The following is a 16,544-nucleotide window of genomic DNA, read 5'->3' on the forward strand; positions in this document are numbered from 1 at the left end:
AAAAAAAAAAAAAAAAAAAAAAAAAAAAAAAAAAAAACAGCATTTTGATACCTGGCCAGATTTCCTGTAAAAGAATAAACTGGGGATGGGGGGGGGGTAGCATCCTTTGATCTGACTCCTACCCTTGACCCCTGCAGACTGGAAGAACCTCCCTCCTATAAACCACCAACCCCCAAGGCCAAGCTGGAAGAACCAGAAATGGTGAGATGTTCCTCTAGAGCCCCAGCTACCCTACTTCCCTTCCCACTCTTCCTCCCTGGGGTCGAGTGGGAGGGGGCTGTTGGGCTGGGACAGGGCTGTCTGGGAAGGGCCACCATGAGGGGTCCTGACTTCTTACTCTTATGTCATGCCACAGCCCTCCCAACTCTTCACTCTGGGGGCCTCAGAGCACAGCTCAGTGAAGACGCCCTACTTCGATGCTGGTGTCTCTTGTGCTGATCAGGTGGGAGTTCCTGGGTAAACTACGGTGGGTTTAGGGCTGGGTTAAGAGTCAGGGGGTCAAGGCTGAGTAGAGTAGAGTGACTTAGGGCTTCTGAGTTGCCCAGGATCTGTGCCTGCAGCAGAGGTACTATCATGGAGACATCCCCCTAGGGTCCCCTCTATGATGGAGACAACATTCCCCTGGGGTCTCCTCTATGATAGAAACATTTCTCTGAGGTCTGGTCAGGAGTTGAGTAAAGAGGTCAAAGCTGCTTGAGGGTTAAAGCCCTGATTGGCACTCAGGGTTAAATAAAGATTGAGGCCAGAGCTTGGTAGCTCCTGCCTGTAATCTCAACCCTTGGGGAGCTGAGGCAGGAGGATTGCAAGAATTCGAATCACAGTGGGTTCAACCAACCTGGGCTACATAGTTCAAGGCTGAGTGAGACTTTGTTTCAAAATAGCCAAGGAGACTAGCAGGACTGATGACTCAGCAGTTTTGCACTTGCTGTGTGTGAGGACCACAGCTGGAGACTGAGGGAGGGTCTGTGTCACATACTAGGCCATTGCCAACTGCCTGGGACTCCAGCTTTGAGGGTCAGATACCCTCTTCAGGCCTTTGTGTATACACACACACACACACACACACACATAGACACACACACACGCGTGTGCACGAAAATTGTTTTCAATAACCAAAATAATAGACTGTCAAGCCTGGTGTAGTCTCAGTACTTGGGAGTCTGAGGCAGGATTACACTGTTTGAGCCCATCCTATGCTGCATGGTGTATGTGTTTGAAAATACAAAAATCAAGCAGCTCACAAGAGTGCACACTTATCCCAACACTACGAGTTCAAGGCCAGCCTAGAAGAAAGAAACAAGCAAACATACCACAGAAGAGGTCAAATGTAAGGATTTGGGTTCAGGGATCAAGGAAGAGGAATGGCAGGGTGAGGAAGCCAGTGCTGGGCAGGATGGCCATACTGAGCAGTTCCGTCCAGGGAGAAAGGACGACAGTGGGGTGGTTGAGTCTTTTTAGCAAAGGATGGTCAGGAATCTTGGACTAAGGGGCAGATCAGGGAATGCCATCCTGAGACTGAGGTGACCTTGAATTCCTGCTTGCTCACCACTTGTAGGATACGCCTCGGTATCACGAGCTGCCCACCCTGGAAGAGCGGTCAGGGCCCCTGCTTTTGGGAGCCACAGGCCTGGGACCTTCTCTTCTGGTACCTCCAGTACCCTCTACTGTGGAGGGGGTTTCCCTGGATCTTGAAGACGAGGAGGAAGATGAGGAGGAAGAAGACTTCCTGGATAAAATTAATCCTATTTATGATGCCCTGTCCTACCCCAGCCCCTCTGATTCCTACCAAGGCAAAGACTTTTTTGTGTCACGGGCCATGTATGTGTGAGGCACAGGGCCTCTGATCTCTCACCTTTCACCCTTGACCCCCCTCCCCCCCAGCTTCCCACCAGTGATCTAGGACACTCTGACTTCCAGACAAGCCAGGGTCAGCTATCATCCCTGCAATCCACCTGTGACTTCTTAGTAGCTCCACTGTGACCTCCAGCTTATGATTCTGACCCAGACAGACCTGTGTGGCTGGAAACCCGGGAATTTTATCTCCCGTGGCAGGGAGCTCAGAGAGTCCTTCTGCACCACCTCTGACCCCCTCAAGGAATCCTAAGACTGTGACCGTCTGACCTTGCCACTCACTGCCCACCTAGATCTCACCTACCCCTAAAGAAGACTTGGGACCTTGGACTTGCCCTCAGGCAATAGAGTCCCCACAGGTCTGCAAGAAGGGGATCAGGGGCCCCCTGCTGCTCAGACCTGAGCCCTCCAGGCAGCAGAAGCTCACCTGAGCCCTCCCCACCCTCCTTCCCAAAGGTGAAAAGGAGAAGACTCCCCTGTGTAAGCTAGGACCTCCCCATCTCCACCCACTCCTGCAGGCAGGAATCTCAGGGTTCATACCCTCTTCTCATCACCCGGTACCCCAGTTCCTGTCTCCAGAGCTGGAGGAGAGAGCCTAATGCAAGTGTGCCTTGCCACCCCAGGTTTGAGAGATTTGCTCTCATCTTGAAGACTACTGAATCCTTTTGTCCTCTATCTAATGGAAGGGGATTACACATCCCTCTTTAGGGGGTTGGCATGTGTATGAGATGGGGCATCTGGGCATCTGGGCTGGGAGTTTGGGCAATATTATTTTGTAAGCATTTCCTACAAAATATGAATTTATACTTTGATAAAGTCTTGTGTTTTCTGTGAGTTTATAGTGGGATAGGACCTGAGGGAAATGAGTAAGAGCTGGGGATTGAAGGAATCAGAGAGCTATAAGTCAATACAAAATTGGTCCCCTCCGCAAAGACCAAAGATATCCCAGAAATTGATAATAGTAATAAGTAAAACCGCATCAACTAAAACAAAATGACAGGGATGCAAGAGGCGTCAGACGTGCAGACTGTATTGAAAGGACTGGCTAAAACAGCTGCCTAACGATTGACAGTTCAAAGTAATGGAAACAGATAAGCACACCAGTAACCAGCCAAGAGGGGCTTAGGTTTAGTAAGTCAATGGCAGTTAATAGGCTAAGGGTACTTGAGACGCTGAGGTCAGCTTGGAAATACTAGAGAGTTGGGGGGGGGGATGTCATTAAAAAATAAGTCCTGGGGAAAATATTTTCAAAAAGCCCCCAAAGCGTGATGGGTAATTTATCTAAATGAATGAGCCAGAGGCAAAGAGATAAGAAGAAACAAGGAATGTGGGTGTAATGGATAAATAGCCAGGAGGTAAAAGATTCCAAGACAAGACAGATAATTAGAGAAAGGCCGGAAGGATGGTGAAAGTGAACGGGCAGAAATGGGCAAAACAGAGTAGAGGAAATGAAGCGCAATGAATGAGAGAATGAATGCTGGGTAATGGAAAAGGAATGAATGGGCCAAAGATAGAAGCTGCGGTGACGCGGGAGCGGCCGGCATGCTGGGTAACACAAGGGGTGGGCTCCGAGGCAGCTGTGGTCAGGGGAAGGCGGGCATTGTGGGTAAGTCAACGCGGGTCACTCTTCACAGGACTGCTTGAGGCTTTCCCGAGGCACTGTGGGAAGGGGTCGCACTTCCGGCTTTGCAGTCGGCGACCCAGCCCCTGCACCGCAGTGCCTGGTGGGGCACCGGACCTGACCTTGCTGCCTAGCAGCGTCTACGGTGCAACGCACCTCGGCCCACGTCCTTTGACCCCGGCACCTGAGCCAATGAGATAACTAATGAAACGTCACTGAAGTCGGCCCACTAGACATACCGTAGCCAATCAGAGTGCGAGATGAGCCAAAACTGCCCAATGGTTACGGCGTTTTCTGGGGCGGAGCTCTGCTCCTTTAGGAGGATGGTGGGGCAATGAGCAAATGGGCGTTGCGAAGCGAGCGACATCGACAAATGGAGAGACAGTTCCAGACCCGCGGGGTCGTGAACCAATGGGCATGGGCTATGCCAGCCAATGGGAAAGGCGAAGAAGCGGCACTGACCGATTGACATTGAAAACCAATAGAAATGGGTGTTTCAGCGAGGTGGGTGGTACTTCCTTCCAGAACTCCAATAAAAAGTCCCGCTTTGCGCGTGATGGACGGATTTTGGAGAAAAATTAACCAATGGGCTCCATGGGGCGGGGAGACAGCCGCGGCGGCGGCAGTGGGTTCGGTTGCGCGGAGCGCACGGGGTAGGAGCGGAGCCCAGGCCGGGAACAGGCGCCGCTGCCGCCGCCGCCAGTGAGAACCGGGTCCGAGTTGGGTGGGAGGTGGCTGAGGTCGCATCCGGGAGTGTGTGTGGCCCCTGACCTCTGCCCTCTGACCCTTCCCCTCGCAGATACCATGGGGAACGTGTTGGCCGCTAGCTCTCCGCCCGCAGGGCCACCGCCGCCTCCTACGCCGTCCCTCGTGGGGCTACCGCCGCCGCCGCCTTCGCCGCCCGGCTTTACGCTGCCGCCGCTCGGGGGTGGCCTGGGCACAGGGTCGAGCGCGGGCCGCGGCTCGGAACGGACTCCCGGGGCTGCGACCGGCGGCGCTGCTGGGGCCTCGGACGATGGGGGCTGCGGCTGCCTGCCCAACCCGGGCACGTTCGAGGAATGCCACCGGAAGTGCAAAGGTGAGGGATGCCGGGCCCAACTTACCTGAGGGAAAGGGGAAGGACCCCGGAGGATTGGCGCGCACCGTTGCAGTCATTGAACAGAATGTTAGGAGTTGTGGATGGGATGGGACGGTGGGACCTTGGACTTGGAGCTCGGAACTGCGATCAGATGGAGAAGCCCCTGGGGAAGAATGCCACAGCAGGAGAGAGAAATCTTGGACACTGCGAGCCCCGGGATCAACACCGCCAGACTCATTAGTGTGTGTGATCAGAAAAGGAATTATGGCCCAAGGTCACAGTGTCAGCAAGGTGTGCCCCAATGTTCCTGTAAGGGGTGCAACCCAAGGGATCTGGATCCTGGCCTAGAATCATTTTGATCGTAAGAGAGATACACTTCTATCTTTGATGCCAAAATACGTGTTAACTTATAAAATACTTGGAACAGTTCTGTATGGTGAGGATCCTCGTTGTTTGGATGAGAAGTTTGGCCAGAAAGTGAGTTTCCTAAATCCAGGTGATTGCACTGGGTTTTAGAAACAACCAGAGGGCCCCGCACCATTCACTGGGCAGTTTCCTTTAGTGGTGGGATGTTCTGTGAGACGTGGGTCTCCGGAGAGAGCTGGGGCTGGGAGCAGAGCAGGAGGAATTTGGAGTGTAACAGCATCTCTCTTCTACAGAGCTGTTTCCAGTGCAGATGGAGGGTGTCAAACTTACAGTCAACAAAGGGTTGAGTAACCGCTTCCAGGTGAGTCTGTGGTGCCATGACCCTCCATGCATACAGCTCCCCTCATGCTCCTAAAGGCCTGGGTTTTTTGGTAGGTGACAAGTAGATTGCGCTCTAGTGGCTTACGCTTCTGATCTCAGCACTGGCAGGGGCTGAAGCTGGCAAGACCCTATGTCCCAGGCCAGCCTTGGGATGCATAGCAAGACCCTGTATCAAACATAAAAGGAAAATGAGCAATAAGAGTCTCACACATTCCAGGATGGCTACTCTAGGGGGAGTGGGAAGGTTTGGATTTAGGGGCCCAAAATTCAAAGGTGCCTCTTACCCTGCAGCCTCAAGCCGGGGTGCCACGACAGGTGTGTACCCCACTCTAGCCCCACTTTTCTCCCTAGGTGCCTCTTAATCTTATCCAGCCAAGCCTGGTGTTTGTTTTGTTCAGCTGCTGGGTTGGATGGTTTGCCACCCAGTGTTCACTCCCTGCCCAGCCCCAAAACTCTGTCTTTGGATAAGCCAGCTTTGCCAAGACCCCATACATAGCTCACTCTCTTCCCCCAGGTGACCCACACAGTAGCCCTCGGCACAATTGGGGAGTCCAATTACCACTTTGGGGTTACGTACGTGGGGACGAAGCAGCTGAGTCCCACAGAGGTAAGGTTTCTTTGGTCATTCTTCCACTGAGGGAATAATGGACAAGTGACAGGCTCGGAGGTGGTGTTAGGACAGGTGATTCCCTCCTGCAGCAGCATCCCTAGTGTACTTGTTCTTTGTTTGGTCCTGGGTTGGGTGATTGAAGAGGGGGTCAGATAAATCAAGACCCAGTGATGATGACCTGGATGCTGGGAACCAGGTATAGGACCAGGAATGTCAGACTCTGTACTTGGACGTCCTCTAGGGGGCGCTGGAGACCCACGGAAAAATGTGGCAAGGGGAGGAAATGGAGTTAGATGATTGCTTCGGATGTGTTGCTCCTGCTGCCCTAGCAGGGGTTGGATAGTGGGATGTGGAGTTTTGGGAGGGGTAGGAACTGGTCCTGAGTCTGCTTATGTTACCTATTCTGGTTTTTTGCTTTTGGAGACAAAGTCTCATGTCCCAGCTGGGCTTGAGCTGTAGCTGAGGATGATCTTAAACTGTCTTTGTCTCCCCAAGTGCTGGGGTTTCAGGAATAAGTCATCATGTGTGGGTTTTATCTGGTGCTGGGAATCAAACCCAGGGCATTCTAGGCAAGCATTCTTACCAACTGAATTACATCCACGACACTTAATGTGTGCACTTTGCGTGAAGTATGCAGCGTTTGCATTTGCAAAGGCCAAAACGGAGCATCTGATCTGGAAGCTCACCGTCTTAGCTGGAGTAGCTGACCAGCCAGCTCACAGGACCCACTGTCTCTGCAGTGTTAGAGTGATGGGCATGAGCAGCCATACCTGGTGCTTATGCAAGTACTGGAGATTTGAACCGTGGTTCTCATCTTGTGTGTAGGAGAGTTCTTACTTAACCTACCAAGGCCTGGCTGGACTAGAACTCTTTGTGTAAACCATGCTGGTATCCAACTCAGAGATCTTTTTGCCCTTCTGCCTCTGTCTCCCAGGTATTGGGATTCAAGATTTGTGCCTCCGTGCCTGATACTTTTTTCTTTTGTAAACTCTCTCCACTATTTACCTCCAGATCAGCTCTCCAGATCTGGCCACTGACAAGGAGTAAATGCTTCCTGCAGCTGCTTTAGAGTAGCTAGGGGATCTTGCTTGGCTGCCCATCTGTAGGAGGCTCCTAGTGTTGGGAGGCAGAAAAGCCATGAAGTGCATGCTAACTTACGTTTATTTGTGTGAGGGGAGGCCTGTGGGGGCAGAGTCATTTCTTTGCTTCTACCTTGTGTGTCCTGTGATTGAACTCATGTCCTCAGACTTGGTGACAAGCGCCTTGACCTCCCTACTGAGCCATCTCTTGGCCCCTCAAGATGTGTTCTGGAGAGTAGAGGGGGTAGATATTTAGGAGTCAAAACTGAACTGTGACATTACTTGGAGATTGGGAAGTCCCCGGGTGTGGGAAGCAAGTGGCCTGTAATAGTTGGAGAGGAAGTATGCCATCCTGGCAGAGAAGACATGGTGGCAGGAATGGAAGACCCCTGAGGAGGTTGTGTTGTCAGTCAGGAAGCAGAGCCTGCCTACAAAATATGAGTTCAAGCCCAAGCCACATAGCAAGACCTACTTGCATAAATTAGTAAACAGACATACAAACCAAAGAGCATGCTGGTGGATCAGACCTGTAACCTAGCACTTAAGAGGTCACAAGTATCCTGTGTGACACAGCTAGTGTGCTGACTGGTGTGTGTCTGCTTGATGCGAGCTGCAGACATCTGGGAAGAGGGACTTCAGTTGGAAATGCCACCCCCAGATTGACTGCAGGGCGTGTTTGTGAGTGATGATAGATGTGAGGGCCCAGCTCATTGGGCAGTGCCACCCCTGGACTGGTGGTCCTGGGTGCTATGGGCAAGGCTAATAAGCAAACGGGTGAGTAGCACCCGCAGGGCCTCAGCACTCAGATCCTGTCCCGGCATCCCTCAGTGATGCACTGTGCTGTGGAACTAGAAGGCAAAGTCCATCTTTTCTCCCCCAGTTAACTTTTGGTGCTGGTGCTCATCTCAGCAGCGGAAACAAAGAGCGTTCCTTTGAGGCTGCTCTGAGCAACACGAAGCCCTATCTTAAAGAGAGAGAGAGTAACTGGGCAGTGGTGGCACACACCCTTTATGCCAGCACTCAAGAGGCAGGAGGATCTCTGCATTTGTGACCAGCCTGCTTTACAGAGTTCCAGGACAGCCAGGGCTACTCAGAGAAGCCAGGGCTTGAGAAACTTTAAAGAAAAAATAAAGCCGCAGCTAATCAGTACCCAGATTATCGGCCTGGCAGGATGAGCCGTGAAAGAAGCATTGGGCTCACAATCCAGCAGTTCCAGAGGGGGCTGTATTGCTGAGGGGACCAAAATGGGCACAGGCAAGCACTGAGGAGGCTTCTTGGAGGAGGGGCTTCTTGCTTAGACTTATTGCTGTGTTGCTTCTCTGACCTCTACGCTGCCCTCTGCCCCACAGGCCTTTCCCGTGCTGGTAGGTGACATGGACAACAGTGGCAGCCTCAATGCACAGGTCATCCATCAGCTGAGCCCGGGCCTCAGGTCCAAGATGGCCATCCAGGTGAGTCGTGCATGGGTGTGTGTAGCCTGTCACCCTCACAGGTGCTCCCTCATCCATGGTCCTCACACTGCCCATCCCCCACAGACCCAGCAGTCAAAGTTCGTGAACTGGCAGGTGGATGGGGAGTACCGGGGTTCTGACTTCACGGCTGCTGTCACCCTAGGGAACCCAGATGTATTGGTGGGTTCAGGTAAGAGGTGGGGGAGGGGCTCATGGGTGGTCCTGAGGCCTTGATCCCCTTTCCCTACAAGGCACGTGTGACTTTGTCTCTTGAGGTCTCCCATGCTTCCCTCTGAGGGATGGCAGAGTAGGAAGGAACGACTTGAGACACTTGGCTGTCAGACAAGCTTGTGATCCCAGTGCTTGCAAGGCTAAGGCAGGGCAGTGTTCCTGCTATGAATCCCTGCCTCAAAAAAAAAAAAAAGAAAAGAATTAAAAAACAAAAGGCCAGGTGTGGTCACACCTGTAATCCCAGGGCTGGGGAGGATCAAAGATCAGGCTTGGAACCCTTTAGGGAGGGTACATGTTCTTTTTTTTTTTTTTTTTTTTTTTTAATTATTTGCTGTGTATGGTGTTTGCCTGCTGCCCTGAGAGACAGAAGAACATATCCGCCCCCTTGAGCTGGGATTAGACTGCTGCGAGCCACCTTGTGGCTGCTGGACATAGGATCTGGGTCCCCTGAAGGACACCTTTAAGGCTAGTCTGCGCTACATAGTGAGGTGGTCTTTGAAATAGAGAAACCAAAAATAAATTAATAATAAATGTGGGTTTGGTGATACAAACCTATACTCAACCTGTACTCAGGCACACGGCAGATTGGTGCTGGTGAAGGCCAGCCTGGAGCGTTGGCTGCTGCTGTGGTAGAAGCGCCATGGCTTACAGATCTAGAGAGTTTGTCATGGCAGTGAGACATGACAGCAAGTGGCACGCATGGCAACAGAAACAGGAAGCAAAGAGACCACACTAGAAATGGCATGAGGCTTTGAAAGTTCAGAACCTACCCCCAGTGACAAATCCTCAAGCAAGGCCACGCCTCCTGGGCCTCTCCAAACAGCACGACCCACTGAGATGCAGAGGAAGCAGAAATGATCAGGGGAGGGCATGTGGTGTGCTAAAAGACAACCTTGATCTATCCTCATGGAGCAGTGACGATGAGGGAGGGTGGGGACATAGTTCAACCCTGGACTGCTGCTGTCTGCTTGGTCATGTGGACCCTAGTGACACAGGTGAACCTTCATGGGCTCATGGCACTGTCAGGGCAGGCACGTGCTGGGTACCAGGTGATGGGAACTATTCTTAGTGTGAGACATGGACTTGGGAGCAATAGCACGTGGAATGGTGGCACAGGGTGGCCATGTCCCGACGAGGAACAACCAGACAGGTCAAAGTGGGTACTGATATCTGGACTTCTCTTGGTGGGGGGACAGGGATCTCTGTAGCTTTGGTGCCTGCCCTGGAACTAGCTCTGTAGACCAGGTTGGCCTCAAACTCACAGAGATCCACCTGACTCCCGAGTGCTGGGATTAAAGGCGTGCGCTACCGCTGCCCAGCTTCCATTCTTTTTTGGTTGCAGACAGAAGTTGGCTGCTCACCTGTCTTGTTCGAGCATTGAATGTGTGCTGAGTGTGCCCCATACAGTGTATTTAAGTACTGGTGATGGGGTAGTGAGCAGAGAGTCCACCTCTTTCTGTCCATCCCAGGGACTCTAGATAAAGAGCACAGAGATGTCAGGTGTAGATGGGAATGGCTTGACACCTGCCTGGGTCCAGCAGTGAGGTGCTTGCGAGCAAGGTCCTGGGTTCTAGTCCCAGCACCATAAAAAAATGGTTTTGTTCTTGAGGACTGGCTTGGAGCTGAACAGAGCTTTGGCTGCCTATCTCCTGAGTGGTGGAATTAGAGTGTGCCGCTCTACCTGCAAGCATGTGTTTTACCTCCAAATATTTGTACGATGCATTTGTTACTCTTAGGAGGAGTCCCGCTCAAAGCGAGTTCAAAGGACTGGCTTTTTTTTATTTTATTTTATTTATTGTTGTGTGTGGGTGCATGCTACGGGTGCAAGTGCAAGTCAGGACGACTTTGAGGAGCTGATGATCCTTCCACTGCAGGTACCAGGGATGGCAGTCAGCAGGCTCTCGCCTTGGGGACCCTCTGGCTGGCTCAGCTATGATGGCTTCTAACACAAGGCCTTATCTTTCTTTACAAGACAGCTACTCCAAAATGGCAGTACCTCAGCCAAGAGGCAAAAGAAGGAGGGGGTGATCTTTTAAAAAAAAGGGGGGAGGGTGGTTTACTGGCATTTTGGGGATGGTAGGGTCTCTGGCTGGAACACAGATGCCTGCCCTCCAGCATCCTACCTATACATCTGCAGGTGACTGATATTTTTCTTTTTGGTTTTTTGAGACAGGGTTCCTCTGTAGCTTTGGAGCCTGTCCTGGAACTAGCTCTTGTAGACCTCGGACTCACATTCATCCGCCTGCCTCTGCCTCCCAAGTGCTGGGATTACACCCGGCGACTGGTAATCATTTAAGACGCTGTCAGCAGAGCTGTCCTAGTGGTACACAGATCTTTAAGAGTTTCAGGACAGCCAGGGCCATGCGGAGAAACTCTGTCAAAACTAAAAGAGCTATCAGCTTTGAGCAGATCAGGGTAGAACCTGTGGGGCCTTCCAGCCTGCCTTCCTGAGACCTGCCCTTACCTTGGCCTTCCAGCCTGCCCTCCTGAAACCTGCCCTTACCTTGGCGGTTGCAATTTGATTAGGACATTAGGTTTGTTCATCCATTTGCTTGAAGAAGGTGATTTTATTGGTGACTTCTGAAGTGCCTAGCTTTATGATCCTCGTTCATGCATTTGCAGTGCTAAAGATGGAAGCCAAGACTAGGCAGGTTCTCCACCTCTGTACCACATCCCCAAACCCTCGCTTGGGGAGTCTAGGCAGGGGATCTACCTCTGGGGTGTGTCCCCACTAGAAATTCATTCAAAGCTTTTGTGCTTTAAGCCTCAGGATGTGACTTTGGCTAGACTGTCCTTGGGTGTGCCAAGTTTAGCCGCTGACAACACACCCTCCAAGTTGTGCCCATCAGAAGTATACATTGCGGAAACCAATGCTGTCCTTAAAACTCCTGTCTTTGTGGGGCTCCTACGGTGGGGACCAGTGCAGGCAAGCTTGGGAGGAACGGCAGGGCCTCCTAAGCAGCCTGGGATAGAGAGGTCAAGAATCAGGACTGCGAAGGCTGGAGTTGAGCTTCGGGTCATTGCACATATTAACACCATGGGCTCTGTTCATCTGCAGCACTACAGGCTGGATGGTAGAGCACCTGCCTGATGACCCGAGTAATTGCCTAGCATGCACAGAGCCCTGCACTGTAGAGCCCTGCATTGGGTCCTCAGCAACCACACTGACCAAAGTTGGACACCGCAAATCCCAGGACTCTTCCCAAGTCCATAGAGAGGCTTTGTCTCAGCCTGTTGAGCTTGGTTCTCACCTGTAATCCTAACACTTGGGAGGAGGGGACAGGAGAATCCCCAAAAGTTCCAGGCCATCCAGAGTTACATAGAGAGTATTAAAAACGGCAAAGAACAAGGTAGGACCAACAGGGTGGCTTAGCAGGGAAAGGCACTTGCTACCATGCCTGAGTTTGATCCCTGTGACAAACACATAAGGAAACCAGCTCCACAAGTTGTCCTCTGACCTATGTACACTTGTACAAGCAATGTACACATGCTTGCACAACTACTGATGAAATCTTGAGCATGAGCAGTGGCACATGCGTATAATCCAGCTACTTGGGAGGTTAAGGCAGAAGGATTGCCACAAGTTTGAGGCTAGCCAGAACCACATAGCAAGATCCTTTGTTGAAGCAGGGTCTCTATGTAGACCAGGTTGGCCTCAAACTCTCTTCCTGCCTCTTCCTGACCTTCCTCTGTTGGGATTAAGGTCGCACCTGGCATGAGACCCTCTTTTTAGTTTTTTTTTTTTTTTTTGGTTTTTTGAGACAGGATTTCTCTGTAACTTTTGGAACCTGTCCTAGAACTAGCTCTTGAAGACCAGGCTGGCCTCGAACTCATGGAGATCCGCCTGCCTCTACCTCCTGAGTGCTGGGATTGAAGCCCTGTGCCACCAAGGGCCCACAAGACCCCATTTTTGAGAGAGACACTGAACCAGCCAGCACTGACTAGTTTTCCGAAGGACCCAAGTTAAATTCCTAGGATCTAGATGCCAGTTCATAATCACCTGTAACTGATCAGGCAATTTGTTAACTTATTCTGGCCTGTGGGCCCAGGTGTGCATGTCATAGAGACATACGTGTAGGCAAAACACCCATACACATCTTTAAAAAATTAAGTCCAAAACTGGGCTGTGGTGGTACCTCTAATCTGGTCATATATTAGGCTAAAGCGGGAGGGCTGCGTGTTCAAGGCATGCCTGGCCCACATGCTGAGACCCTGGCTGGAGGGAATAAAGAGCTGCAAGCTCCTAAGAGGAAAAGGCTTCAAATTCAGCCCATTAGGAAAGGGCTGAGGAGGACGTGTCAGCCAGGTGTCCCATGATGGTCTCAGTTGATGCACTGAAGGAGATCAGATCTGGGGCACGCACGCCTTGTAGATGTTTAGCCAGCTGGGTCAAGGGAGAGCTTCAGTGACAGGCTGTGTCACGCAAGCGTACAAAGCTCTGAAGCTTGGTCCAGCGCATAGGACACCACAGATTACTGTGAGGGTCTCAGATCCTCCCAGAGCACTGGGGAGCTATGGCAAATTCTCGGGAGAGAGCAGTTGGGTTGTGCTGCGATGAGACCCCCTAGCCTCTATGTGCTATGGGGTCTCCTGGAGATAGAGGAGGCTGGGCATAGTGAAATGATTTGTGGGGAGCAGTGGCGCCCCAAAGCTAAGGACTGTTAGTGATACACTTAGGGCTGGCTTAATCCTTACTCCCAGAGGTCCCTACAGCTGTGGTGGAGAGGTGTTCTGCCTTGAAGTTGCTGTCTATAGATGACCACTCAGGACTTTGGCTCCATTTCCTCTGGGTTGGTTGGTTGGTTCATTAATGGTGGTCAGAGGGGTGCCCAGATTGGGTTGATCCTGTCCTGAAGCTGATAGTCCCCTGCTCACTGAGGAAACACTCATACTAGCTCTTGAGTCCATCAGCCCTGGGTACCTCTGTCCTAGCATGGTCACACTTCTCAGAACACACCAAGACCCTGGCTAAGACTCTGGGCCCCACCTCCCACCTATGGGGGGAGGGCCTCAATCCCTGCACATTCCATGGGAGTACACCCCTCTCTGCTGGCTTAGGGAAGCTCCTCAGAAAGGAGGTGACTGTCCTGAGGATTACTAGCAGGAGGAGTCCCTATGGCGAGGTAAATCCAGGCCTGCTGGGCCCTGGAGTCTGAGCACCTTCTTCTCCTGCAGGAATCCTCGTGGCCCACTATCTCCAGAGCATCACGCCGTGTCTGGCCCTGGGGGGAGAGCTCGTCTACCACCGGCGGCCTGGAGAAGAGGGCACTGTCATGTCTCTAGCTGGGAAATACACACGTGAGCCTGGGGCACGCTTGTGGTCTGAGGGAGGAGGCTGTGGCCTGTACCTCGGAATGAGGGAAGAGCTCTAGGGTCTGAACAGTGAGGCTGTGAGTTTCCAGATGCTCTCATCCCTTTGATACCCAGCCCTCACCCAACTCTGCTCTCCTAGTGAACAACTGGTTGGCAACAGTAACGCTGGGCCAGGCAGGCATGCACGCGACTTATTACCACAAAGCCAGTGACCAGGTGAGCTGGAGGGAGTGCTTCCTAGTTTGGCTGGTGCTGTTGGTGTGCCCAGGAGCCCCACTGGGCAGCTCACGGGTGCCGGCCCTCCCTCCCCAGCTGCAGGTGGGCGTGGAGTTCGAGGCCAGCACCAGGATGCAGGACACTAGCGCCTCCTTCGGGTACCAGCTGGACCTGCCCAAGGCCAACTTCCTCTTCAAAGGTAAGGAAGGCCTCAGTTTCCCTCCTGTAAAACACAGGGGTGACTCAGCTGCCTGTGTGCTGGGGGCCTTTGTGCACTTGTGAATTCCTCAGGGCGATTACCAAACGGGAGCACATCTCTTGAGTGTTAGCCTGTTCTCTCCCTTCTGCCGAATGAAAGGCAGCACGTGGAGCTTCTGGCCCTCTCCACTCTCTCCTGCCTTGCTGCTGTGGTGAAACACCATGACCATAAGCATGGTGGGGAGGAAAGGTTTATTTTGACTTACAGCTCTCCCGTCACACTTGTGTCACTGAGAAGTCAGGGAAGGAACTGGTGCAGAAGGCCGTGGAGACTGCCTTGTGACTTTGCTCCTTAGGGCCTCCTCAGCCTGCTTTTCTCTATCCCCAGGACTACTAGCCCCTGGGCGACCCCACCCACAGTGAGCTGGGTATTCCCACGTCAATTAAGAAAATGCCCTGCAGGCTTGCCTGCCAACTGGTCTTCTGAAGACGTTTCAGTCGAGGTTCCCTCAAGTAACACACAAGTGGGGAAACAGCCCGTTAGAGTCTAGAGCGTGGCAGTCAGATCCAGACTGTCCTTCTATTCTAGGCAGTAACCCGGTCTTTTCAAACCTGGGTGATCTGAGTCTTAGTCAGGTGGTCACAGCTCTCTTTGGGGCCCTGATGCTGGGGTCTGCTTGTGACTCCAATACCACAGTCCCCTGCAGTTAGGGGTCAGTTGAGTCCAGCCCTGCTACCCTTGTCCTATTCTTCTGTCCCTTTCCCTGGGGACAGCTAAGTTGGCGCCCAACCCCTAAGGTTCTCATGCACCTGCATGTTCAGGAAATCCACCATTCCCAGAGATCAGGGCTTGGGAGAGGAGAGGCCCAAGTAGCTGCTTGACATGTGACAGGGCTGGTGTGACTACCCACGGAGGTGATCAGGCACGTCTACCCACCCATTCTCTTCCCCTCTCTTGGCCCACAGGCTCTGTGAACAGTAACTGGATCGTGGGTGCCACGCTGGAAAAGAAGCTGCCGCCTCTTCCCCTGACGCTGTCCCTCTGCGCCTTCCTGAACCACCGCAAGAATAAGTTCCTGTGCGGCTTTGGCCTCACCATCGGCTGAGCCCTCTCGCCGTTCCTCTGCAGACTACCACTGGGCTGGCCGCCCTCCCCTCCTCTCCCTCCCTCCTGGGGTCTGGGCAGCGGGAAGGAGGGGATCCACCCCACGCCCGAGGATCCCTAGTGCCAGGGGATAGTGTCCAGGGGGCCTGGGGTCCCAGAGGGAGTTCTGGAATCTGAAAGGCACTCAATACTGAGCGCTCCGGCAGAAGCAGCTGGACAGGCTCAGGGACGAAAGACATGACGTGATGTCCCTGTCCTCCCGAGGGCAGCAGAGGAGCGCCCGGCCGCCCGTCACTTTCCTCTCCACCCCTCCATAGAAATCATGTTTATAAGTTATGGAAGAACCGGGACATTTTACAGAAAAAAACTTAAAAAACAAAAAATACACATGGAAAAAAAAATCTGAGAGGCCTCGATTTTCTCCACTTGCTGAGCACGGCTGCCAGCAGGGGGCGCCGAGGGTCACGGGTACGCAGTAACAGGATAGGGAAAGCCTGGCCCAGCCGCAGTCACCCTCACTTGGTGTGCACATCACAGAAGGGTGCCTCCAGGTCACTTGCCCCTGTGCGGCCTGACCCTGAGAGGTGGCAGAGGACTTTGTCTCTACAAATAGGGTGGGGGCAGGGAGATGGGGCTCCGGAGCCTCCCTGTTCCAAAAAGGGCCGAGGTGGTAGCTTGTGGTGACTTTCTCCGGGTAGGAAGGTCAGAGGTCTCGGAAACTTCAGGAAGAAACTAAGTTCCTGGAAGAAATTCAGCACAATACAGAAAGTAGCTCTCGGGAAGGAAGGGGCCCTTGGACCTTCCCAGACTGAAACAAAGGAAGTGTCCAGCTTTATTTTTTGCTGGTTGAAGATGTAACTGGACCTCACGTGTCAGGCAGGTGCTGGGTCACCAAAGTGCTTTTCCAGGGGCTACATTCCGGCCCTTGCTCTGGTGGGGTGTAGTACCGACTTCAAACTGGGTCCTGCTTCTGTGGCTGGAGTCATGTGCTCCTCATGGCTCCCTGCTGAAAGTGCTGGATTTTGTAATGCCAAGCAAGACTCA

General features: G+C 52.6%; 2 protein-coding genes across 3 annotated transcripts in view; both read left to right on the plus strand.

Annotated features, from left to right (window-relative positions):
• Positions 1-2,668, plus strand: part of Nectin2 (nectin cell adhesion molecule 2) — a 33,221-nt gene extending 30,553 nt beyond the window's left edge. The window contains exons 7-9 of the mRNA XM_050126333.1: positions 138-201; positions 356-442; positions 1,556-2,668. Of these exons, the coding sequence (XP_049982290.1) occupies positions 138-201; positions 356-442; positions 1,556-1,828 (424 nt within the window). The 3' untranslated portion in view covers positions 1,829-2,668. The remainder of the gene's footprint in view (positions 1-137; positions 202-355; positions 443-1,555) is intronic.
• Positions 2,669-4,070: 1,402 nt separating this feature from the next.
• On the plus strand, positions 4,071-15,907 carry Tomm40 (translocase of outer mitochondrial membrane 40). 2 transcript variants are annotated; one of them, XM_050126340.1, is made up of 10 exons: positions 4,071-4,174; positions 4,272-4,550; positions 5,210-5,277; positions 5,812-5,904; positions 8,336-8,437; positions 8,522-8,627; positions 13,844-13,966; positions 14,121-14,197; positions 14,294-14,396; positions 15,362-15,906. In XM_050126340.1, exons 2-10 carry the CDS (start codon positions 4,277-4,279, stop codon positions 15,499-15,501), a joined length of 1,086 nt encoding a protein of 361 aa, XP_049982297.1. In that variant the 5' UTR covers positions 4,071-4,174; positions 4,272-4,276; the 3' UTR covers positions 15,502-15,906. The 2 variants fall into 2 exon arrangements, with proteins under 2 accessions (XP_049982297.1, XP_049982296.1); XM_050126339.1 differs by having other exon boundaries at positions 4,164-4,185; positions 15,362-15,907.
• The last annotated feature ends 637 nt before the right edge of the window (positions 15,908-16,544 follow it).

The sequence above is a fragment of the Alexandromys fortis genome, unplaced genomic scaffold (genome assembly GCF_014885135.2).
Source record: "Alexandromys fortis isolate MF-2015 unplaced genomic scaffold, M_Fortis_MF-2015_v1.1 scaffold_240, whole genome shotgun sequence".
Classification (NCBI taxonomy): Eukaryota; Metazoa; Chordata; class Mammalia; order Rodentia; family Cricetidae; genus Alexandromys; species Alexandromys fortis.